Genomic DNA, 26241 nt, shown 5'->3' with positions numbered 1-26241 from the left:
AGGTATAATAAATTGTATGGTAGCAATATCCAAGTATGAATGGGGAGCAAGCAAGAGATCATTATTACATGTATATCAAGCATTAATTCGCTCTAGTATAGATTATCGATGTACAGTGTATGGGGCTGGATCTAAATTAGAGATGAAGAAATTGGAAAATATTCAATCTAAAGCACTTAGAATCTGTTGTGGGGCAATAAGATCAACCCCTTTAGATGCCATCAGGGTTGAAATGGGGGAGATGTCATTAGATTTGAGAAGAGAGAAAATGTCTTTGATGTATTGGGTTAATCTACAGGGAAGTGAAAGAAATCACCATACACAAACAGTTTTAAAAGAATATAAAAAGAATGGAGGAAAGAGTTTTGGATGGAAATATGAGCAATGGGTCAAGGAGTGTGACCTGAAGGATGAAGTTATCTGTCCTAATATACCACTACATGGTGTATCAGTATGGAATATTACTGAACCTGTTGTTGAGATGAGTTAATTAGATGCCCGGGAAAAAGAAGAAGGGTATAGTAATAGTTTTGAAATCAGTGGTTTTATGAGAGAAACATTTTACTCTTTTATACAGATTTATACAGATGGATCTAAAGACCCAGTGAGTCAGAAAGTGGGTATAGGAGTGTATATTCCCAGATTTAAATCACAAATAATTGTAAGATTAAGTGATAAATTATCTGTATATTCCACAGAATTAAGTGCCATAATAGTAGGATTGCAGTGGGTTGAACAGGTTAAGCCAAATAGGGTTGTAATTTGCTCAGACTCTTCATCAGCTCTCAAAAGTATAATGTCAACAAGAACTGATAGAGAAGACCTGTTGGTGGAAATTTACACATTATTATACAGACTGAAAGCAGAGGGTATAGTAGTATATTTCTGTTGGGTACCAGCACACATAGGGATAGTAGGGAATGAAAAAGCTGATCAATTAGCAAAAGAAGTATTAAAGAAAAACTTGGTGGATATTAAGGTACCCCTGGGAAGAAGTGAGGTAAAATCAGTGATAAATAAGGAAATAATAAAACTGTGGCAACAAAGATGGGAAAATAGTAGTACAGGCAGATGGTATTATAATATTGAAAAATCAGTAAGGAAAAATGAACAGTTTTATGGAAGACATAGAAAGGAAGAAGTTATGATATCAAGGTTAAGGTTTGGACATACAGGATTAAATTCAACACTTGCAATAATGGGGAAGCATGAGAATGGTATGTGTGATGCATGTGATGTATTAGAAACAATAGAGCATGTGTTTTTTTAAGTGTAATAAATATCATGATGAGCGTAATAGTCTTTTCAGCAACATAAAGAATAAACCAGTGAGTGTAGTGGACCTATTGGGAAAGAGTTTGAGAGATAATCAGGTATATATGGCGGTTTTAACCTTTTTAAAGTGTACAGAATTAGAGTATAGGATATAGATGTAGTAATGCTTTCATCCATCTCAGAGAGTGAGGAGCCTACTGTGGAAGCTGGAGGAGCTGAACACGCAGCGCCAGTTAAAGCATGGGATCTGATCCTTCGGGGGTGGGTGGGGCAATTAAATAAAAATTATACAGATACATCACCCATGCAAGTAAATAAGTTATACAGTAGGTGGCGGTAATACTCCAAAGGAGTGAATGGCCATATAAGAAGAAGAAGAAAAAGAAAAAGAAGAAGAAGTGACATCAGGATGTGACGTATAATGCACGAGTCGAAAACGCTAGGCACGTTAACAATCTCAGCTTCAGCGTGGATAGTGAGGAACTACTTGATCTCTACTTCATTACAGTTTACACCTATTTTTTCATCGCTAACGTTGATCTGCATTCAAAACAGCAGGTAAAAGAGTCACACTATGACACGGCATTGGTTCTGGCTTTTGTTCACACAGAGCTCGTTCCGGGACTGAACCCGGCAATGTTACTAGATCCCTAACACGGGATCGATCCCGTAATGTGTTTGCGTTCTCCGATTTCATCAGAGATGGCGGAGATAATAGTACTCGCATACAGATGTCAGTAAATTGTTCTTTTCAGCATGTGGCTTTTTGGAAGGGGAAGGTCTGAAGCCATCTGAAGGTGTTTTAAGCTCGAGACACACTATGTGATTTTTTGACTGTTCCAGAAGAAAGATTAGCATTGTGAAACAATCGTAGCGATTTCTGTGATTGTGGCTCCTAATCAGTGGTCGTGTGTCGTACACTGAGAGAGGTCCAAAGACAGCCCTTGTCACAGTCTTGTGAAGAAAGTATGATCATCACACAGTTATCATTATGATGAGACGTTAAACAGAGGTCCTGACTCTCTGTGGTCATTTAAAATCCCAGGATGTCCTTCAAAGAAGATTCGGAGTGTAACCCCAGTATCCTGGCCAAATTTGCCCATTGGCCTCTGACCATCACCATGGCCTTCTAATCATCCCCATATACTAATTGCCTTCTTCACTCTCTCCTTTCCACCAATAAGCTGGTGTGTGGTGGGCATTCTGGCGTAATATGGCTGCCATTGCATCATCCAGGTGGAGATTCTCCCCTTACATGTAAAGTTCTATGAGTACCCAGAAAAGTGTTATATAAAATGTAATGAATTATTATTATTTATTATTATTATTATTAGATCCATATCACACAGTGTGATTTGCAATGATCTTATAGGATTGCTAAAAGCGTGCAGTCTGTAGTAGGCTTTGGTTTAGTAATTCTGCATGGATCAGTCAGGTCAAGGTAGCTTGTTTAGTGGTCTTTTGGCATCTCCCTGTGGTCCTGTTTGGTATCGCAACTTGACTTGTGCAAATTTGTTTATAAAAAGTGCTGTTAACTACTAATTGTAATGCATAAATTTTCCTTTTCTGTGAAACTACTTTACAACAATGTGTATCATGAAAAGTGCTATACAAATAAATCTGAATTGTATTGCAAACAATTATTTATTTATTTATTGTGGCACTATATAAATTCATTGCAAATTATGAAAATTAAAAAAGCTAAATTAAAATAGTTTGTATTTATTTATTTCTGGGTGGGGGAGTAGGGTTTCCACTTCAAGCACTGATTTTATGGAAAACTATGTGAGTGGGGCTCTGTGGTGCGGCAGGATTTGGAACAGTGTCATGAGTCGCTGCGGTCAGTAACTTTAACTTAATGTTCTTAAACTGAATGTACAAAGCAAACTGATAGCTGAAAAAAAAAAAAACACTGAAATACAACACTGAAACACTGTTTATGATTTATGTTCTGCTCTTATGTCCCCATGAATGTCAAAAGCAAACCTATGCCCTTTTCTCAAACACTTCTCTTTGTTCACTATTCCATAGAGCTATAGTCGAGTCCAGCTTTGTCGAGTCCAAGACAAGGACTAGTCGAGACAGAGTCAAGACCGAGTCCAAAGAGGTTCGAGTCCAAGTCAAGACCGAGTCCAAATGAGAGAAAAAAAGGATCCTCTTCAAGACCACATACTTAACTACTGATAATGTGTGTGATGCGAGAGACAGCATATCTCCTATTCTAAGAAAATAGTTTTATATTATTATATGTAATGGTTAAAAAGCATGTGCAAAGTAATAACTCTGTAGAACAGGGGTCTCCAAACTAGATCCTGGAGGGCCAATGCCCTTTCAGAGTTTAGCTCCAACTGGCCTTAACACACCTGTCTGGAAGTTTCTAGTGTGTCTAGTAAGAGCTTGGTTAGCTGGTTCACGTGTGTTTAATTAGGGTTGGAGCTAAACTCTAAAGGACACCTGCCCTCTAGAACCGAGAATTATTTTTATGTACTTTATTTACATTTTATTTATTTTATAATGCTGCTGTTTGCTGACATCATGTCTGTGGTCAAAAATTAAAATGACTGATGCCTAGGTGCAGCGCACACACCCGCAAAGCTCGGATATGAAGCATGCTCGCGGTTAAGTCTAGAAGGGATCTATTGGCACTACTGGGCATGTGCACATAAATACAGCGTAATTTTTGTCATACTGTACAACATTAATTAGTATTTCATTATTGTAAAGGGTAAGTTTAAGGCTGGGGTAGGTGTGGACATTAATAAAACAATCTAACAGGTAGAAAATTAAATTAGAAACATCTGAACTTTTCAGAACGCAGCAAGTGCACCGCTGGTCATGTGACAAGAATCAACGAATCAGCTTCATCCTTTCCCATAACAAACCTGAAAGCTAAGCCAAGATGGAGAAACAGGTGATCATAGCTGTACAAAGATAGCCATGAATTTATTAACAGAGCTACTGCAAGGGATCTTCAGTGCTGGAAATCCATTTATTCTTTGCTGAAACTTCTGCGTCTTCATGGAGAGCAGGTCATGGTTGCCTAGCAACAGCAGACACCACGGGAGCGCAAGCATAGAGCGCAGGCTACAGAGTGCTTTGGAAAAATGGAGAAAGCGGCGCGCCTATTGTTTTCCACATGTTTTCAGGCGTGACATGCAAATGTGGTTTTGTTTTGAAGAAGAAAAACTAATTTTGCTGGACTCGGTCAAGACCAACAAGAAAATTTGGCGAGTCCAATGACCAAGTCCAAGTGCAAACACCAACGAGTCAGAAACAAGTCTGAGACGATAGAAAAAGTCCGAGACTGGACTCGAGTACTACAGCCCTACTATTCCAAAGCTATTTCATGCTTTCTTTTTCAATTGATTGTGTTTGGGGGGCCAGCAAGGTTGACAGATTTCTTGGACAGCTTATTTTCTGTTCAATGGACAATAACCTGTAGAGTCCACTTGGTGGCCCAAAATGTCTACCTCTCACTTCATGAATGCAAACTTTTCTCTTTTAATCATTCCTCACTGATTAATTTATGTCACGTAAAGAAAAAAGGTCATACTATAACTGGACTTCAAACCAAAAAGAGTTTACAAGCAAAAAGTAAATGATGAATTTAGGAGACAAAACTGGGAGGGCCTTGTGGAGAAAGTGTGTGTAAGGTTGTCTGACTGGAAATGGTGCTACCTCAGCTGTCCTACAGGGGGAGAGTCCTGATCTGTAATAACTTGGTGGCCTCATCCCTCTGGCATAAAATGCAGATATTATAGCCTCTGAAGGACCTGGTGGTAAGGATTCAGAAGCAGATGGTGGAGTTTTTCTGGTCAGGGCAGCACTGGCTGTGGGCACCAGTTCTGTACTTGCCCATTCAGGAAGGAGGACAAGGACTCGCCGACATCGGATCCAGAGTTGAAGCCTTTAGACTTCAGACAGCTCAGAGACTGCTTTACGGGGAGGATGTAAGCTGGACTGGAACAGCCTGTGCCCTTCTGAGGAGAGCAGGCAGTATGGGGCTGGATCGTCACCTGTTTCTAATGAACATTAATAAGCTGGATCTGACTGGTTTAACATCCTTTTACAGGTCAGTGTTAAGAGCGTGGTCACATTTTAAGTTCTCAAGAGAAGTCAATGGTGTACAGAGACTCTGGCTGAGGAAGGAACCATTGTTCTTCAACTCTGTAATGGACCTGATTCTCTCAGAAAAGCTTTGTAGTCTGCATAGATCACAAAAATTGGACATTTAATTCATGAGGGAGGATGGATATCTGCTGAGGCTTTGGCCTTAAAACTGGGCATGAGGTCAGTTCGAGCGGCAGAGAGACTGTTAACTCAAACAGAGTTTTTACCAGTGGACTATAGATTGGATTTAGAGGCTTCAGACGTGGATACTTCTGCATTCCCAGAGCTGACTTTTTCAGCTGACACAGGAGAGTGGCAGGATGTTTCCCCTAAAGACTGCTGGAGGTCCCTGTACACACCTCACATTGAGAAAAGGTCTGGAGACCTTCAGTGGAGGGTAGTGCATGGTATAATAGCCACAAACAGACACAGAGCACACACTGATCCACAGATAGAGGAGGAGTGTCCTTTTTGGGGGTACAGGAAACAGTGTTTCACTTATTTCTAAATAGTTGTAGTTTTAGACTACAACTGTTTTTTCATCAACTAGAACAGTGATTCCCAACCCCGGTCCGTGGACCCATTAGTACCGGGCCTTGAAATATTCCCAGAATATTTTTTTTTTTTTTTTATAATAATAATAATTGTCTTTTTTAAATGATTTTTAAGTGCTATGACATGTCATGTTATTTAGACCAAAACATAAACAATAAATAGATTAAAATGTGTTTCTTTGAGTGTCTTGCGATTGCTTAGCAATGCGTCGTATCTGAACGGACTGCAAAAAAAGCGTGGTGCACCTGAAGTGACAGAGAAGTATGTGGAGAGATGAGCGGGCCTCAGCAAACTTCAATGGCTAATTTCATTGCGGACAGTTCCGGTAAAAGGAAAGGCGATGACCAACTCGAAAATAGCGAGAGAGAGAAAAAAAAAGTCAAGCTTCAATTGTAAATACGATACCTCATACACTAGGTATGGATTTACGACAACAGGCGATACCTTGGCGCCAAATCCGTTGTGTGTTATTTGTGGTGAAAAACTGCAATGAAGCCATCAAAACTTCAGCAGCACTTAACCACCATACACCCAACTCTCAAAGACAAAACGGAGGAGTTTTTCGAAAGAAAGAAACATGAGTCATATCTGGTTGCTCACAGAATAGCTAAAGCTAAAAAAAACTTTACAATCAGAGAAGAGCTAATTTTAAAAGAGCAAATTATATTTGTCGGGAACTTTTGGGGGGAAAAGCAGCTAGCAAGTTGGAACATGTTCCACTATCTGAAGATTGTAAGCTGGTTTTCGTTCATATTTGAGAAGCAGACCTTTTTAAAGTTCGTTTTATTGTATCCTGGAATTTGTGTGCATTGTTTTGGATGCATATATGTTTTTTTTTTTTTACGGATGCCCAGGAAGAACAGCTTGTCTTCTGCACAGCTACAAATATAGTAATATCAATAAGCAGTTCATGCTCACATTAAAATAGTTTTCTTCTCATTGGTCTGGTCTGGTATTTTTTGTTAAAGGTTAAAGCTTAATCTCTAATTTTATACTTTTAAAAATTATTGGCTGAAATCACTGTGTGTTTGCTATTGTATTCTGAGTCTTACTGTTGAAACTGGCTCTTATTTTCATACAATTAGCCTTTGTTGTCACCTGTTGGTGAGTGAAAACACTAAGTTGCTGTTGAAGTAATTGTCTTTAGTTGTTCTGGAGAGATTTGACAGGTGAAATGGACTGGTATTTTCATACAATTTGCCATTACTGCCACCTGCTAGTGAGTGAGCACTGTTTGTGTTGCTTTTGAAGTAGACCTAATTGTATGGGAGAAAAGGGAAACATTTTGTAAACCGGTGTGAAAGTTTAAAAAGATTGGTATATTCATACAAGTAGCCTTTGTTGCCACCTAGTTCATTATATGCAAATAAATGTTAGGCTGTTACTGTTTTACACAGTGATATGTTCCAAACGATGCATCTTAAAATTGAGGCATTAAAATTGACAACTGGTCCCTGGAATTTTTTTTATGAATATGCTGGTCCCTGGCACAAAAAAGGTTGGGAACCCCTGAACTAGAAGGATACTGTCAAACTCTGGGGGTATGATTTTGTATTTATGGGCCTAAATACAGGATCAAAATGCGAGCAAATGTTTTATTAAATTTTATATTTGGCCAAGCAAAACTGGTTATTTGTCTGTCACGTAAAAGAAAACTACTTGGCTCGGGTTTGACTGATGTTATTTTGGTGTTTAGGGGATCAATAAAATCCTGTATTAATATAGAGTATGTGTATTATATGTTGATTGATGACTTGGATAGTTTTAGATCTAAATGGGGTATTTATGGGGGAAGTCGTGGCCTAGTGGTTAGAGAGTTTAACTCCTAACCCTAAGGTTGTGGGTCCGAGTCACGGGCCGGCAATACCATGACTGAGGTGCCCTTGACCAAGGCACTGAACCCCCAACTGCTCCCCGGGCGCCACAGCATAAATGGCTGCCCACTGCTCCGGGCTTGTGTTCACGGTGTGTGTGTGTGTGTGTGTGTGTGTGTGTGTGTGTGTGTGTGTGTGTGTGTGTGTGTGCTCACTGCTGTGTGTGTGCACTTTGCATGGGTTAAATGCAGAGCACGAATTCTGAGTATGGGTCACCATAGTTGGCTGTATGTCACGTCACTAAACCATGTGTGAAATTAAACTGATTATGAAGGATACTTGCAAATTTCTGTCTGTGTGATGAATTATTGTAAAACTTGTTTCTGATGTGTGTACATTTATTCATGTAAATTCAATCAGGACCACTTCCGTCAAGTATATTTATGACAATTATATTGCATACAGTTAGTGTTGGCGGTATGGTTCTGTTCTGGGCAACACTCCACACGCCTGTCCATGCAGTCATGCTTGGACAGAGCGGGGAGAGCAGCAAGACAAACCCCCAAAACAACCATATGCCAAAACTCCCCAACACAACTGATGCAATCTGAATGGCCAGCGATGGGAAATGTTGGCTTAATACTATATTTATAGGGGAAGCATCACTCCAACTCAGAAAGGGAGCATGCGACAAACATGTTGCTTAAGCTGTTTATGCAAATATTTGAATGTACAGGGGGAAGCATACACCCCTAGCAGCAGCAGTCTAATACGACAACAGTTTGTATATTATCCAATTTTAAGTGTCTAACATGCTGTAAAAATCACTTTAAGGGGGAAGCGTCACTCCAAGTTAAGCAATCGCGGATGTGCAACAAGCATGTTGCTTAAAATGCTTAAAGCAAATGTGTGATTGTAAAGGGGGAAGCATATGACCCTTGCAGCGGCACGAGGAGCATGTACTATGCATTAATGCTGTAAATTGCATAATTGTGGGTGGTAGTTCAGCAGGGGAAGCATACACCCTTCAGAAAAACTTAGAATGACAGTCCAATCTGAATGAAAATGCTCCATATAAACACCTCAGTCGGAATAAAATTACCCAAACTGAAAGGGTAATCGGTTTGAGAGGAGTGGGATAACCTTCTATAAACCGAACAAAATTAAAATCCTGCCATGTAAACACATTAAACCGATTACTTTGTATCTATGTAATCACATTAAAAGTCATGGTCGTCAGAATGGGAACGTGATGTCGGCAACGCTGTACATTCTGTGATTTGTAGACACCGACACTACAGTAGAGACTGGGTAATAGTGGGCGTAGAAGTTAAAATTTCAATTATACAATTAACACACATTAGAATGGAGAACACTTGCTGTGTTATAAACTGTCATATCTGCTCTCATGACAGGAGCAGAAAGCTGATGTAATAAATTAAGTACAATTTACTGCTTTTCAGCTTGAAACAACACGATGATAGTGAATAGCTCAATTAAAAAAACTTGACCAAATTTGCTTTTGTCATTTGTATTAATTATTACAGATTAATAATAAAACCCATTTGGGAATGCTGTGTGATAGCTTGTTGCAGCACTCTCTGTGTTCATAAAGCAACGCTCCTTTGATTCATTGTTCAGCAGCACTTTGTGAGAAATTGTGTATTTTTTCATTTAAGTACAGGAAAACTTTTTTTGTATCAGAATACAAATCATTTCAGAGCTGCATTACAGAAGGTATAAGGCTACGGTTATTTCCCTTAATGCTTTAACATTAAGAAATTAGGGCGATATGATAATATAATTATCAACTGTTGAGAGCTATATTGGCTCTATGTGCAGTACGATAAGACAGCCGTAGTGTGTATGTGATCGTGTTCTGGTCCCATGACTGAGCCCATGATGAACAGGTTCAAATATTAGTCTGTTTATTCCAAGCATTTATTGAAAATATTAGTGCAAATGCGGGTTTTTTCCTCTGGTGATTTGTATTTGATGTCATCGTAGGTGACTTAGCATGTCCCAAAATCTAAAGCACGAGCACATGTAAACACCATATTGGATTAGATAACGTCTCATGTAAACAGTCCACCGAATCTTTAAATCGGAATGACAAAAAAAGTGTACATGTAAACTTGGCTATTGATATCACGTTCTTATAGGCCTATGTATAGAAGCCATAGAGCGATAAACGCGTGCTTCTGATGCTGCATGCATCTGAATCACCGCACACTCACACAGCTAATGTAACATCTACCTTAGAAATAAACACCCATGACATTGAGATTACGCCTCTAAATACAGCGAACCCCAGTTGAAATGCCTACACGATAATGCTTGTCTCATTTAACCCTGTTCTCATGGCCTTATCGGCGTGTCCTCAGATCGATTACATGCTCTAGCTGCGTATTGCTCCATGTGTATAAACACAGATATGTATGCTGCTGCAAATATGCTTAATATTTCCCTCCTGCAACCGATGCAAAACACTGTTAACCAGGCAATATACACAGCGATATGGATTAAAAGAGCATTCACTTATCGTAGATGTGGATTTCAGATGTTCTGAAACACGCTGCAACGGTTTGATTTGCAAGCAGCGATGCGATGGAAGAGACGCTGAAGAATGGGGATTTAAATAGACCGCATGTGATAGGTGTCAACACTGGATTGGTACAGCTGACTGTCGGCTGATGCAAGCGTGACTAACGTGGCCTTCCTGAACTAACGCGATGCTGAATTTATCTATATTATTCCATTTTTATTTCCTTTCAATATTTCAATAATATTTATCTAAAATAAGTGGTAAATAAAGAGATTGTTAAAAGTCAAAGTCTCAAAGCTTATAAATAATAGTTCATTTAATAAGGTTTTTAAAAATTACACAAATTTTGTAATCGTTATGTAAAATTAGCTACAGGAACACCCCAAAACACTGCCCAACCCCACAGAAGAAGAAACTGACCACACCATCCCCTCTGAAATATTTTTACAGTTCGATCACTGCTAGTTAGCAAGTTTCACGATGAATGCGGCTAAAGTTTACCATCTCTCAGACTGAAGCTCAATGCAGAGCTCAAGTGGTGTGCAATAAAACGGCTTGCTGTAGACGGAGCTGTTTTTGACAGGGTAAAAACTGTGTTGTTTTACACTACCATTGAGAAATTTTAACCAAACTATGTGACAGAAATGTCATTAAGACCCTAAAGAATCATATCAACTTGTGGAAAATGGACATCCGATGACCCCTTTAACTTGTGCAGACCTTTGCATCACATTTATGAGTGTAACAGTATGACATACAACAGGGTTCTCAACTCGAGGTCCACTTTCCCTGCAGAGTTTAGCTCCAACCCTAATCAAACACACCTGAACAAGCTGATCAAGGTCTTCAGGATTACTAGAAACACAATCTCAAATTAAATTATTTTTGAAATGGTTCACGTTTTACAGATCTTGTATAGTGTATTATAGGTCATAAACAGTGTTCTTTACCTGTGAGAAGTGCACAGAGAATGATCAGTCCCAGCAGACACATGTGACGCTTATCAGCCATTTTCTGTTTCTGTCAGTCTTTCTTTTCACTCTATAATTACAGCTCTTCCTTTTAACACCATCAGCTCACCCTGTGGGTGTTAACTTCCTCTGATCTCACCAACTGAACATTTTGTCCTCACACTATACTGATGCGAAAAATCATCTATGCTGTATATACTGTAGCAGTTAGGTTGGTTCAGATTCTAACTTAGCAAAGCAAAATAAATGTATACACCAACTGAAAAGTGGAAAACTAGAACATTTGTTTAAAAAAATTGTATTAAAAAAAAGAAAAAAATCCCCTAACCTCAGAAAAAAAAATTATGAACTAAAAAGAGGAGCATAAAGATCATCATTTAATTGTTGTTTTTCTCCAAAAATAGAATGCAATAGAAAATACATTATTATTATTATTGTACACAGTATAACACCATTAGTGTATTACCATTTTTGAACTGCACTTGTTTTCTAGTAAGTACCTCACAGCTGAAAATTCAGAAAGAAAATCGTGTTTGCCATCTGTTTATAATGAATAGAGGCTCATGTATTAAAAATAAAGCAGTTTGTTGCTCTGGAGAAGAGTCTGTTGAATGACTGAAATGTAAATTTACTCTCAATATATATTCATATCTTGTATTTATAACAATAAATGTATCAGATGTGAGATCTACTCTATAACAGTTTTTACAATCAGCAATCTTTTGTCTATTTTTAATTTTTTTTTTTTTATTATTATTATTATAATCTAGTTTACTTAAGCCCCTTTCACACTGCAAATTCCGGAAAATACACGGATAAAGTGTCCCGGCAATTGTTCCCGGGTCGCTAGATTTTGCTCCTTTCACACTGCCCGTGATTTCCCGGAATATGTGCGTGCGTTCACACACAACCCGTCAAGGTCCCGTAATGCCGCGTGACATCAGGATGTGACGTGTAATGCACGAGTCGAAAACGCTAGGCACGTTAACTTTCCCTTAAGCTGGTGAACAATCTCAGCTTCAGCGCGGATAGTGAGGAACTACTTGATCTCTGCTTCATTACAGTTTGCACCTATTTTTTCGTCGCTAACGTTGATCTGCCTTCAAAACACCAGGTAAAAGAGTCACACGAGAACGTGCGTCATCATTACAACACGGCATTGGTTCTGGCTTTTGTTCACACAGAGCTTGTTCCGGGACTGAACCCGGCAATGTTACTAGGTCCCCAACACGGGATCGATCCCGGGATGTGTTTGCGTTCACACAGAAGGTGATCCGGCAATGTTCCGGCAATTTTCCGGGTCGAACGTGCAGTGTGAAAGGAGCTTAATACTATTATTCTCAGAGTTGTGTCCTCACTGTTGAGGTTTAGAAACACGTCACTACAGAGTGTGAGAACACAGTGAGTTTGACCACACTGGTTCAACACACCCAGTTTAGACTGACAGCTGTAAATTCTCACACATTCAGATGCAGATTCTATTCTTTCTTTAAGTGAATGACTGCATGGCTTTCAACTCTCTATCTTTTCAGTTCATGATCACGTATGATTCGTTCAGCATTTTTAGTTAACAGAAGTTAAACCACATTTTAATTTAATTGACCAATTGCAATTACCACTCTGTCAGATTTGTCAAGTCCCCCTAAGCATGATTCCCTGCATGATGTTAAAAAAGTGTTCATGTCATTATGTGTTGTTAGTTCTCTGCTAGAGTTACATGTATCATCAGTTTAATAGTGCAGCAGCAGTGTTTGAAGTTGGCTGTTATGCACCGGTACACAGTACCAGCAATTCTATATTTTAGTCTTTATGGTACCGGCACTTCTGACATGTTTCCAGTACTTACATTCAAAGCGTCAGTGTCTGAGCGATTAGAAATAAAACTATATAAACCAACACTCATCTCGATAAATCACGTGAATGAATGCAAGCTGAGTCGGTCTACCAGCGGTTTTCAAAGTGGGGCCACAAGAGCATGTCAGGGAGTGTGCAGAGTAGTAAAATAATAATTAATTACTGATTTTAATCTGTAAATTTTAACAAAAACAATACCTTATAAAAATGAAAAACGCAGGTTTTTGCGATCAGATCAAACGGTGAACTCCTGGAAAGTGCAAGGATCCAGAAAGCGAATGTATTCAAACAGTAAGTTCAAAACAGCGCTAATGCAGAGAAAACACGGTCGATTTCATCAGAGATGGCGGAGATAATAGTACTCACATACAGATGTCAGTAAATTATTCTTTTCAGCATGTAGCTATTTGGAAGGTGAAGGTCTGAAGCCATCTGAAGGTGTTTTAAGCTCGAGACACACTATGTGATTTTTTGTCTGTCCCAGAAGAAAGATTAGCATTGTGAAACAATCGTAGCGATTTCTGTGATCGTGGATCCTAATCAGTGGTCCTGTGTCGTACACTGAGAGAGGTTCAAAGACAGCCCTTGTCACAGACCTTGTGAAGAAAGTATGATCATCACACAGTTATTATTATGATGAGACGTTAAACCGAGGTCCTGACTCTCTGTGGTCATTTAAAATCCCAGGATGTCCTTCAAAGAAGATTCGGAGTGTAACCCCGGTATCGTGGCCAAATTTGCCCATTGGCCTCTGACCATCACCATGGCCTTCTAATCATCCCCATATACTAATTGCCTTCTTCACTCTCTCTTCTTTCCACCAATAAGCTGGTGTGTGGTGGGCGTTCTGGTGCAATATGGCTGCCATTTCATCATCCAGGTGGAGATTCTCCCCTTCCATGTAAAGTGCTATGAGTACCCAGAAAAGTGTTATATAAATGTTATTAATTATTATTATTTATTATTATTATCAGATCCATGTCACACGGTGTGATTTGCAATGATCTTATAGGATTGCTAAAAGCGTGCAGTCTGTAGAAGGCTTTGGTTTAGTAATTCTGCATGGATCAGTCAGGTCAAGGTAGCTTGTTTAGTGGTCTTTTGGCACCTCCCTGTGGTCCTGTTTGGTATCGCAGCTTGACTTGTGCAAATTTGTTTATAAAAAGTGCTGTAAACTACTAATTGTAATGGAAAAACATTCCTTTTCTGTGAAACTACTTTACAACAATATGTATCATGAAAAGTGCTATACAAATAAATCTGAACTGAATTGCAAACAATTATTTATTTATTTATTGTGGCACTACATGCATTCATTGCAAATTATGAAAATTAAAAAAGTCAAATTAAAATAGTTTGTATTTATTTATTTTTGGGTGGGGAAGTAGGGTTGAGTACCGCCATTTTTTTCCACTTCAAGCCAGGGACGGACTGGGACTGAAAACGGCCCTAGACTTTTACTAGGCCCGGCCCAAAGCAATCGGAGCGCGGAAACTCGACAACAACAACAATAACACCTGGCATGAGTGTCACAAGACTTTAATTGTGGCTCATGATACTATACCATCCAAATTATAGCAATAGCACTGATGTTGACTACATGTTGAGCTGGAGTGTGTGTCTTTCTCTGCTCTTGGTCTAAGCTCAACCTGAATAAACAAATGATGGAATGGATTTAAAAAAAAAAAAACAGGTTTTATTCCAAGATAGCATGGAATAGATTAGGCCACGGGGGCAGCTGTGGCCTAATGGTTAGAGATTTGGACTTGTAACCTGAAGGTCGCAGGTTCGAGTCTCGGTGCCGGCAGGAGTTGTGGGGGGGGGTTAATGAACAGTGCTCTCTTCCACCCTCAATGCCCATGGCTGAAGTGCCCTTGAGCAAGGCACTGAACCCCCAGTTGCTCCCTGGGCACTGGATATAGCTGCCCACTGCTCCAGGTGTGTGTTCACGGTGTGTTCACTTGTCACTGCTGTGTGTGTTTGTGTGCACTTGGATGGGTTAAATGCAGAGCACCAATTCCGAGTATGGGTTACCATACTTGGCAAATGTCACGACTTTCACTTATTAATAGGTTATATAATATGCTGTTATAACAGCATATTATACAATCTATTCCATGCTCTCTTGAAATGAATTTATTACTTAATAATCTTAATTAATTTATGCAGTAATTAATCTTATTGCACAAATAATAATACAAAATCTAAATGAAAATACACCATTACAAATGTAACTTATGTATTCAAAATCTTCAAAGTTTGTAAGCATTAACTGTAACGTTACCAACATTTTTAAAAGTAAAAGCACAACATATTTCTTAATATTAGCTACTGCATGTGGCATTTTACAGCTAAAATGTTGAAGTTTAGCTGTTTTAAAGGCAGGGTAGGTAAAAAATGTATAAAAAACTTTTTTTCCAAATTGTTTTAAACTTTATATATATATATATATATATATATATCAATACATAATTAAAATGTAAGTACTCTGAAAAAGAAAGTATAAAAATCGAGTGTCTGTAGACCTCTCACGACTGTTTTAAAGACAGCTCATTATTTCCATTCACTCCCCCTCCCTTCTGGGGTCCTTCCAAAGCCACGCCCCCAAAATTATGCACAATTCAACACTATAGCTATCATCTTGAGCTAGGCCTATAGATTATTTATCGTCTCTACTACGGCTCGCTAAGTAATGTTATGTTAGCTATATTACGCAGCTACGTGTGCTAATGACACATGCTTCATGAAAAAATAAACAAAAAAATATGTATGATCAAAATACAAAAAGAAAGATTTACCTGTCCAGCAGAAATAAAGCCATCAAGGAGTCACTTTTCAGCCCCTTGAGTTCCCTCAGTTCTCGCCATCGCTGGAAAGCCACGCCGATATTAACTCGCGTTTTATTTCTTTGTTTATCCAAAGACTTTTTGTTCATTGCCTTTTCTTGTACTGTTACTGCCTTCCTTTTTTTGCCTTGTTTGCCTTCAGTAACTGCATAGGCCGGTACTGTGAATTTTGCTTGCTGTTTCTCTGCCATTGTTTTGGTATTCCTAGGATCCGTGCCTCTTGAATTCCTCAAATCAAACGTGCGCGCGCAAGTGGGCAGGTCATGTGTGGCAAAAGGCTGGTTGCCATGGTTGCAAGAGAGTGACAGTCGCCTAAGCCAATCCTATGTTTCGTCCCGAATGGAAATAATGAGCTGTGTTTAATACAGATTAAACGGTCTAGAGTCACTCGATTTTTATACTCTTTTTATCAGAGTACTTACATTTTAATTATGCATTGATATATATAGAAAGTTTAAACAAATTTGGAAGAAAGTTGTTTATAAATTTTTTACCTACCCTGCCTTTAACTACTGTAATCATTAAAAATGTAGCAACCTGAATATCACTTCCTAACATCATCCCTAGCAAGTAACTCTCTTTCTCCTCTCATGTTCCATACTTTCTTGCCCTGGATCTGCCTGTGGAACCAGCTCATCATCATCACTGGTGGCATGTTGCTGCAGCTGTCTGGCTCACTTCTTCACTGCTGCTAATATTTAACTGTGAGGTGCTGCTGCTGGCTGTGCTGCTAAATATTTCAGTTAGTTTGCGACATTTAGAAGCTTCAGTATCTAAATTCCGCATTTTTTTTTCTCTCGCCTTCTCAGCCCCACCCTTTTCTTTCCGTTTTTTACCCGCGGCCGCGTTATGCATATTGTTTGTTTGTTTCTATGCTTCTTCTATCTAACATCTTTGCTGTTGGTTTCTTCCTACTCTTACACGTCTTCTTCTCCTTACCTGGCGGCCACGGCCAGTGCAGCTGGCATCCAACTTAAAGGTGCATTGCTGCCACCTACAGTACTGGAATGTGAAACAGATTAGTGGGGGGAAAAAAAACAGGTGATGACTGCGTGCGTGGCGGGTGGTGGGCCGGCCCGCCGGCAGTCCTGGAGTACCGGCCGTTCTGTGATTCTCCAGATCACACAGATGGCCAGTCCGCCCCTGCTTCAAGCACTGATTTTATGGAAAACTATGTGAGTAGCACTCTGTGGTGTGGCAGGATTTGGAACAGTGTCATGAGTCGCCGCAGTAAGTAACTTTAACTTAATGTTCTTAAAAAGAATGAACAAAGCAAACTGTTAGCTGAGAAAAAAAAACACTGAAATACAACACTGAAACACTGTTTATTATCTATGTTCTGCTCTTATGTCCCCATGAATGTCAAAAGCAAACCTATGCCCTTGTCTCAAACACTTCTCTTTGTTTACTATTCCATAGAGCTATAGTCGAGTCCAAGACCAGTACTAGTCGAGACAGAGTCAAGACCTAGTCCAAAGAGGTTCGAGTCCAAGTCAAGTCCAAGACCAAAAGTTTTGAGTCCAAGTCAAGACTGAGTCCAAATGAGAGAAAAAAAAATCCTCTTCAAAGCCACATACTTAACTACTGATAATGTATGTGATCTGAGAGACAGCATATCTCCTATTCTAAGAAAATTATTTTATATTATCATTTGTAATAATCAAAAAGCATGTGCAAAGTAACAACTCTGTAGGACAGGGGTCTCCAAACTAGATCCTGGAGTTCAAATGCCCTGCAGAGTTTAGCTCCAACTGGCCTTAACACACCTGTCTGGAAGTTTCTAGTGTGTCTAGTAAGAGCTTGATTAGCTGGTTCAAGTGTGTTTAATTAGGGTTGGAACTAAACTCTAAAGGACACCGGCCCTCTAGGACAGAGTTTGGAGCTGTAGGGTCAAATTACTTTCATGTACTTTATTTACATTTTATTTATTTTATAATGCTGCTGTTTGCTGACATCATGTCTGTGATCAAAAATTAAAATGACTGATGCCTTGGCGCAGCACACACACACGCAAAGCTCGGGATATGATGCATGCACGCGGTTAAAGCTAGAAGGAATACGTTTGGCTCTACTGGGCATGCGCACATAAATACAGTGTAATTTTTGTCATACTGTACAACATTAATTAGTATTTCTTTATCGTAAAGGGTAAGTTTAAGGCTGGGGTAGGTGTAGACGTTAATACAACACAATCTAACAGGTAGAAAATTAAATTAGAAACATCTTTTCAGAACGCAGCAAGTGCAACGCTGGTCATGTGACAAGAATCAACAAATCAGCTTCCTTTCCCGTAACAAAATTAAAAGCTAAGCCAAGATGGAGAAACAGGTGATCATAGCTGTACAAGGATAGCCATTTTTAAATGAATTTATAAGCAGAGCTACTGCAAGGGATCTTCAGTGCTGGAAATCCATTTATTCTTTGCTGAAACTTCTGCGTCTTCATGGAGAGCAGGTCATGGTTGCCTAGAAACGGCAGACGCCACGGGAGCGCAAGCATAGAGCGCAGGCTACAGAGTGCTTTGGAAAAATGGAGAAAGCGGCGCGCCTAGCGTTTTCCACATTTTTTCAGGCGTGACATGCAAATGTGGTTTTGTTTTGAAGAAGAAAAACGAATTTTGCTGGACTTGATTGAGACCAACGAGAAAATTTGGCGAGTCCAATGACCAAGTCCGAGTGCAAACACCAATGAGTCCGAGACAAGTCCGAGTCTGAACTCGAGTACTACAGCCCTACTATTCCAAAGCTATTTCATGCTTTCTTTTTCAATTGATTGTGTTTGGGGGGCCAGCAAGGTTGACAGATTTCTTGGACAGCTTACATTCTGTTCAATGGACAATAACCTGTAGAGTCCACTTGGTGGCCCAAAATGTCTGCTTCTCACACCATGAATGCAAACTTTAAGGCGGGCGTACACGGTGCGATTTTTGCTGTCGTACGAGTTCGCATGCAATTTTTTTCCATCGTGTGGAAATCGTGTATGCTCGTATGGTCGCGGCTCGTATCATGTGCGAGGAATTACGAGCTGTTTCTAGCAGCGTGTACCATGCTCTCTCTCTCTCTCACACACACACACACACACAAATATGTAGTTTAGACGTAACGGTTTTCTATACTGTACAAACGGTATATTCTATCCCCATACCTCTATCCATCACGGAAAAATGCATGTTTAAAATTTCAATTAAACACCGTTTGGTTTTTTTAAGCCATTTGGTTTACGAGGGCATAGGAAGTGTCCTCATAAACCATGTTTACGTTGTAAAACCCATGACATTATAGACATTTGTGTCCCCATAAACCATATACAAGAACACACACACACACACACACACACACTAAGGTGACCAGACGTCCCAGTTTCGCTGAAAAAGAACCTGTATGTGTAGGAAACAGTCACGGCTCGTATCAATATTTTATATGCAGTTATGAGAGAGGGAGAGCAGTTATATTAGGCGCGTTCGACTTGAAGCAGCGCTGTACAGAATGATTACTGTATGACATCAAAGTACGGCGAGAGCGATTCGAATGCATTGGATCCGTGTGCTCTCTTATCGCTCTCGCAGTACTTTGATGTCATACAGTGATCATTCTGTGCAGCACTGCTTCAAGTTGAACGCGCCTATCAACTTCGTGCGATTGCTTCGGAAATTGGCAGGTCGTAAAATCGTGTCGTATACCACCTCGTCCGTACGATTTTTAGATAAACTCACTCATGACGTGTGCGTGGACATACGATCTTCCGACCATCCGAATTCGCACCGTGTACGCTCGCCTTTACTCTTTTAATCATTCCTCACTGATTAATTTACATCACATAAATAAAAAAGGTCATACTATAACTGAACTTCAAACCAAAAAGAGTTTACAAGCAAAAAGTAAATGATGAATTTAGGAGACAAAACTGGGAGGGCCTTGTGGAGAAAGTGTGCTACCTCAGCTGTCCTACAGGGGGAGAGTCCTGATCTGTAATAACTTGGTGGCCTCATCCCTCTGGAATAAAATGCAGATATTAGAGCCTCCAAAGGACCTGGTGGTAAGGATTCAGAAACAGATGCTGGACTGTTTCTGGTCAGGGCAGCACTGGCTGAGGGCACCAGTTCTGTACTTGCCCATTCAGGAAGGAGGACAAGGACTCGCCGACATCGGATCCAGAGTTGAAGCCTTTAGACTTCAGAGAGCTCAGAGACTGCTTTACGGGGAGGATGTAAGCTGGACTGGAACAGCCTGTGCCCTTCTGAGGAGAGCAGGCAGTATGGGGCTGGATCGTCACCTGTTTCTAATGAACATTAATAAGCTGGATCTGACTGGTTTAACATCCTTTTACAGGTCAGTGTTAAGAGCGTGGTCACATTTTAAGTTCTCAAGAGAAGTCAATGGTGTACAGAGACTCTGGCTGAGGGAGGAACCATTGCTCTTCAACTCTGTAATGGACCTGATTCTCTCAGAAAAGCTTTGTGGTCTGCATAGATCACAAAAATTGGACATTTAATTCATGAGGGAGGATGGATATCTGCCGAGGCTTTGGCCTTAAAACATTAGCGTCAGTTCAAGTTCAGTTCAAGTTCGGTTCAAGCGGCAGAGAGACTGTTAACTCAAACGTGTGAATTTTTACCAGTGGACTGTAGATTGGATTTAGAGGTTCTGGACGTGGATACTTCTGCATTCCCAGAGCTGACTTTTTCAGCTGACACAGGAGAGTGGCAGGATGTTTCCCCTAAAGGCTGCTGGAGGACCCTGTACAAACCTCCCATTGAGAAAAGGTCTGGAGACCTTCAGTGGAGGGTAGTGCATGGTATAATAGCCACAAACAGACACAGAGCACACACTGATCCACAGATAGAGGAGGAGTGTCCTTTTTGTGGTGTACAAGAAACAGTGTTTCACTTATTTCTTAATAGTTGTAGTTTTAGACTTCAACTGTTTTTTCATCAACTAGAAGGATACTGTCAAACTCTGGGGGTATGATTTATTTTATTTATGGGCCTAAATACAGGAGCAAAATGTGAGCAAATGTTTTATTAAATTTTATATTTGGCCAAGCAAAACTGGCTATTTGTCTGTCACGTAAAGAAAAACACTTGGCTCGGGTTTGACTGATGTTATTTTGGTGTTTAGGGGATCAATGAAATCCTGTATTATTATAGAGTATGTGTATTATATGTTGATTGATGACTTGGATAGTTTTAGACCTAAATGTGGTATTTATGGGGGAAGCCGTGGCCTAGTGATTAAAGAGTTTAACTCCTAACCCTAAAGTTGTGGGTCTGAGTCACAGGCCGGCAATACCATGACTGAGGTGCCCTTGACCAAGGCACTGAACCCCCAACTGCTCCCCAGGCACCGCAGCATAAATGGCTGCACACTGCTCCGGGTGTGTGTTCACGGTGTCTGTGTGTGTGTGTGTGTGTGTGTGTGTGTGTGTGTGTGTGTGTGTGTGTGTGTGTGTGTGCTCACTGCTGTGTGTGTGCACTTTGGATGGGTTAAATGCAGAGCACGAATTCTGAGTATGGGTCACCATAGTTGGCTGTATGTCACGTCACTAAACCATGTGTGAAATTAAACTGATTATGATGGATGCTTGCAAATTTCTGTCTGTGTGATGAAATATTGTAAAACTTGTTTCTGATGTGTGTACATTTATTCATGTAAATTCAATCAGGACCACTTCTGTCAAGTATATTTATGACAATTATATTGCATACAGTTAGTGTTGGCGGTATGGTTATGTTCTGGGCAATACTCCACACGCCTGTCCATGCAGCCATGCTTGGACAGAGCGGGGAGAGCAGCAAGACAAACCCCCAAAACAACCATATGCCGAAACTCCCCAACACAACTGATGCAATCTGAATGGCCAGCAATGGGAAATGTTGGCTTAAAACGATATTTATGGGGGAAGCATCACCCAACTCAGAAAGGGGGCATACGACAAGCATGTTGCTTAAGCTGTTTATGCAAATATTTGAATGTACAGGGGGAAGCATACACCCCTAGCAGCAGCAGTCTAATACGATGACAGTTTGTATATTATCCAATTTTAAGTGTCTAACATGCTGTAAAAATCACTTTAAGGGGGAAGCGTCACCCCAAGTTAAGCAATCGAGGATGTGCAACAAGCATGTCGCTTAAAATGCTTAAAACAAATGTGTGATTGTAAAGGGGGAAGCATACGACCCCTTGCAGCGGCACGAGGAGCATATACTATGCATTAATGCTGTAAATTGTATAATTGTGGGTGGTAGTTCAGCAGGGGAAGCATACACCCTTCAGAAAAACTTAGAATGACAGTCCAATCTGAATGAAAATGCTCCATATAAACACCACAGTTGGAATGAAATTACCCAAACTGAAAGGGTAATCGGTTTGAGAGGAGTGGGATAACCTTCTATATACCGAACAAAATTAAAATCCTGCCATGTAAATGTGTTAAACCGATTACTTTGTATCTATGTAATCACATTAAAAGTCATGGTCGTCAGAATGGGAACGTGATGTCGGCAACGCTGTACATTCTGTGATTTGTAGACACCGACACTACAGTAGAGACTGGGTAATAGTGGGCGTAGAAGTTAAAATTTCAATTATACAATTAACACACATTAGAATGGAGAACACTTGCTGTGTTATGAACTGTTTTATCTGCTCTCATGACAGGAGCAGAAAGCTGATGTAATAAACGAAGTACAATTTACTGCTTTTCAGCTTGGAAACAACACGATGATAGTGAATAGCTCAATTAAAAAAACTTGACCAAATTTGCCTTTGTCATTTGTATTAATTATTACAGATTCATAATAAAACCCATTTGGGAATGCTGTGTGATAGCTTGTTGCAGCACTCTCCTCTCTCAAAAAAAAACTCTACTTTTAATAATTAATCACAAACACTTTGTGAGAATTTGTGTATTTTTCCATTTAAGTACAGGAAAACTTTTTTTGTATCAGAATACAAATCATTTCAGAGCTGCATTACAGAAGGTATAAGGCTACGGTTATTTCCCTTAATGCTTTAACATTAAGAAATTAGGGCGATATGATATAATTATCAACTGCTGAGAGCTATATTGGTTCTATGTGTGGTACGATAGAAGATGGCCTTAGTGTGTATGTGATCGTGTTCTGGTCACATGACTGAGCACACGAATGAACACTAGGGGTTCAAATATTAGTCTGTTTATTCCAAGCAGTTATTAAAAATATTAGTGCAAATGCGGGTTTTTTTTTCCTCTGGCGATTTGTATTTGATGTCATCGTAGGCCACTTAGCATGTCCCAAAATCAAAAGCACGCGCACATGTAAACACCATATTGGATTAGATAACGTCTCATGCAAACAGTCCACCGAATCTTTAAATCGGATTGACAAAAAAGTGTACATGTAAACGTGGCTATTGATATCACGGTCTTATAGGCCTATGTATAGAAGCCATAGAGTGATAAACGCGTGCTTCTGACGCTGCGTGCATCTGAATCAACCGCACACTCACACAGCTAATGTAACATCAACCTTAGAAACAAACACCCGTGACATTGAGATTACGCCGCTAAATACAGCGAACCCCAGTTGAAACGCCTACACGAGAATGCTTGTTTCATTTAACCCTGTTCTCATGGCCTTATCGGCGTGTCCTCAGATCGATTACATGCTCTAGCTGCGTATTGCTCCATGTGTATAAACACAGATGTGTAAATGCTGCTGCAAATATGCTTAATATTTTGCTCCTGCAACCGATGCAAAACACTGTTAACCAGGCAATATACACAGCGATATGGATTAAAAGAGCATTCACTTATCTTCGATGTGAATTTTAGATGTTCTGAAACACGCTGCAACAGCTTGATTTGCAAGCAGTGATGCAGTGAAAGAGATGCTGAAGAATGGGAATTTAAATAGACCGCATGTGATCGGTGTCAACACTGGATTGGTACAGCTGACTATCGGTTGATGCAAGCGTGACTAACGTGGCCTTTCTGAACTAACGCGATGCTGAATTTATCTATATTATTCCATTTTTATTTCCTTTTAATATTTCAATAATATTTATCTAAAATAAGTGGTAAATAAAGAGATTGTTAAAAGTCAAAGTCTCAAAGCTCATAAATAATAGTTCATATGATAAGGTTTTTAAAAATTACACAAATTTTGTAATCATTATGTAAAATTAGCTACAGGCACATCCCAACAACCCAAAACCCCCCAACCCCACAGAAGAAGAAACTGACCACACCATCCCCACTGAAATATTTTTACAATTCGATCACTGCTAGTTAGCAAGTTTCACGATGAATGCGGCTAAAGTTTACCATCTCTCAGAGTGAGGCTCAATGCAGAGCTCAAGTGGTGTGCAATAAAACGTCTAGCTGTAGACGGAGCTGTTTTTGACAGGATAAAAACGGTGTTGTTTTACACTACCATTGAGAAATTTTAACCAAACCATGTTACAGAAATTTCATTAAGACCCTAAAGAATCATATCAACTTGTGGAAAATGGACATCCGATGACCCCTTTAACTTGAGCAGACCTTTGCATCACATTTATGAGTGTAACAGTATGACATACAACAGGGTTCTCAACTCGAGGTCCACTTTCCTGCAGAGTTTAGCTCCAACCCTAATCAAACACACCTGAACAAGCTGATCAAGGTCTTCAGGATTACTAGAAAGTTACCGTTTTATCAAGATTGGAGCTAAACTCTGCAAGAACTTGGACCTCGTGGGTCAGAGCTGAGAACCTCTGACATACACAATCTCAAATGTGTGAAAAAAACACCCCAATTTGCACATTCAGCCAGACTTATTTGCTAGAGTGATTAAATTAATTAAATTATTTTTGAAATGGTTCACGTTTTACAGATCTTTTATAGTGTATTATAGGTCATAAACAGTGTTCTTTACCTGTGAGAAGTGCACAGAGAATGATCAGTCCCCGCAGACACATGTGACGCTTATCAGCCATTTTCTGTTTCTGTCAGTCTTTCTTTTCACTCTATAATTACAGCTCTTCCTTTTAACATCATCAGCTCACCCTGTGGGTGTTAACTTCCTCTGATCTCACCAACTGACCATTTTGTCCTCACACTATACTGATGTGAAAAATCATCTATGCTGTATATACTGTAGCAGTTAGGTTGGTTCAGATTCTAACTTAGCAAAGCAAAATAAATAAATACACCAACTGAAAAGTGGAAAACTAGAACATTTGTTTAAAATTTTGTAAAAATTACAAAAACTCAAAAAAAAAAAATAATAATTATTAACTAAAATGAGAGTATAAAGATCATCATTTAATTGTTGTGCTTCTCCAAAAATAGAAATAGCATAAAAAATACATTATTATTATTATTATTATTTTATATTGCATTATCAGTTTTAAATTACACTTGTCATGTTTGACATCTGTTTATAATGAATAGAGCCTCATGTATTAAAAATAAAGCAGTCTGTTGTTCTGGAGAAGAGTCTGTTGAATGACTGAAATGTAAATTTACTCGCAATATATATTTATATCTTATTTATAACAATATATTTATATCAGATGTGAGATCCACTCTATAACAGTTTTTACAATCAGCGATCTTTTGTCTATTTTTTTTTTTTAAATAATCTTTTTCTGTTATTCTCAGAGCTGTGTCCTCACTGTTGAGGTTTAGAAACACGTCACTACAGAGTGTGAGAAAACAGTGAGTTTGACCACACTGGTTCAACACACCCAGTTTAGACTGATAGCTGTAAATTCTCACACATTCAGATGCAGATTCTATTCTTTCTTTAAGTGAACGACTGCATGGCTTTCAGCTCTCTATCTTTTCAGTTCATGATCACGTATGATTCGTTCAGCATTTTTAGTTAGAAGTTAAACCACATTTTAATTTTATTAACCAAATTGACCAATTGTAATTACCACTCTGTCAGATTTGTCAAGTCCCCCTAAACATGATTCTCTGCATGATGTTAAAAAAGTGTTCATGTCATTGTGTGTTGTTAGTTCTCTGCTAGAGTTACATGTATCATCAGTTTAATAGTGCAGCAGCAGTGCTTGAAGTTGGCTGTTATGCACCGGTACACAGTACCAGCACTTCTATATTTTAATGTTTATCGTACCGGCACTTCTGACATGTTACCAGTACTTACAGTCAAAGCGTCAGTGTCTGAGCGATTAGAAATGAAACTATATAAACCAACACTCATCTCAACAAATCACGTGAATGAATGCAAGCTGAGTCGGTCTACCAGCGGTTTTCAAAGTGGGGGCCACAAGAGCATGTCAGGG

At 39.4% G+C, this 26241-nt stretch overlaps 1 protein-coding gene across 5 annotated transcripts in view; it reads right to left on the bottom strand.

Annotated features, from left to right (window-relative positions):
- LOC109112163 (junctional adhesion molecule A-like) overlaps positions 1-26241 on the bottom strand; it is a 262729-nt gene that overhangs the window by 10168 nt on the left and 226320 nt on the right. The window contains exon 1 of one of the 5 annotated variants that reach the window (XM_042728793.1): positions 24867-25132. The exons of 2 other annotated variants lie outside the window; for them this stretch is intronic. In XM_042728793.1, coding sequence (XP_042584727.1) covers positions 24867-24927 — 61 coding nt within the window. In that variant the 5' untranslated portion in view covers positions 24928-25132. Of the gene's footprint in view, positions 1-11249; positions 11556-24866; positions 25133-26241 lie in introns of those variants that run through there. 2 more of the 5 variants (XM_042728789.1, XM_042728791.1) reach the window with 2 other exon arrangements.

The sequence above is a fragment of the Cyprinus carpio genome, chromosome B7 (assembly GCF_018340385.1).
Source record: "Cyprinus carpio isolate SPL01 chromosome B7, ASM1834038v1, whole genome shotgun sequence".
In the NCBI taxonomy this organism is placed as follows: Eukaryota; Metazoa; Chordata; class Actinopteri; order Cypriniformes; family Cyprinidae; genus Cyprinus; species Cyprinus carpio.
This window is presented reverse-complemented; position numbering and strand designations above follow the sequence as displayed.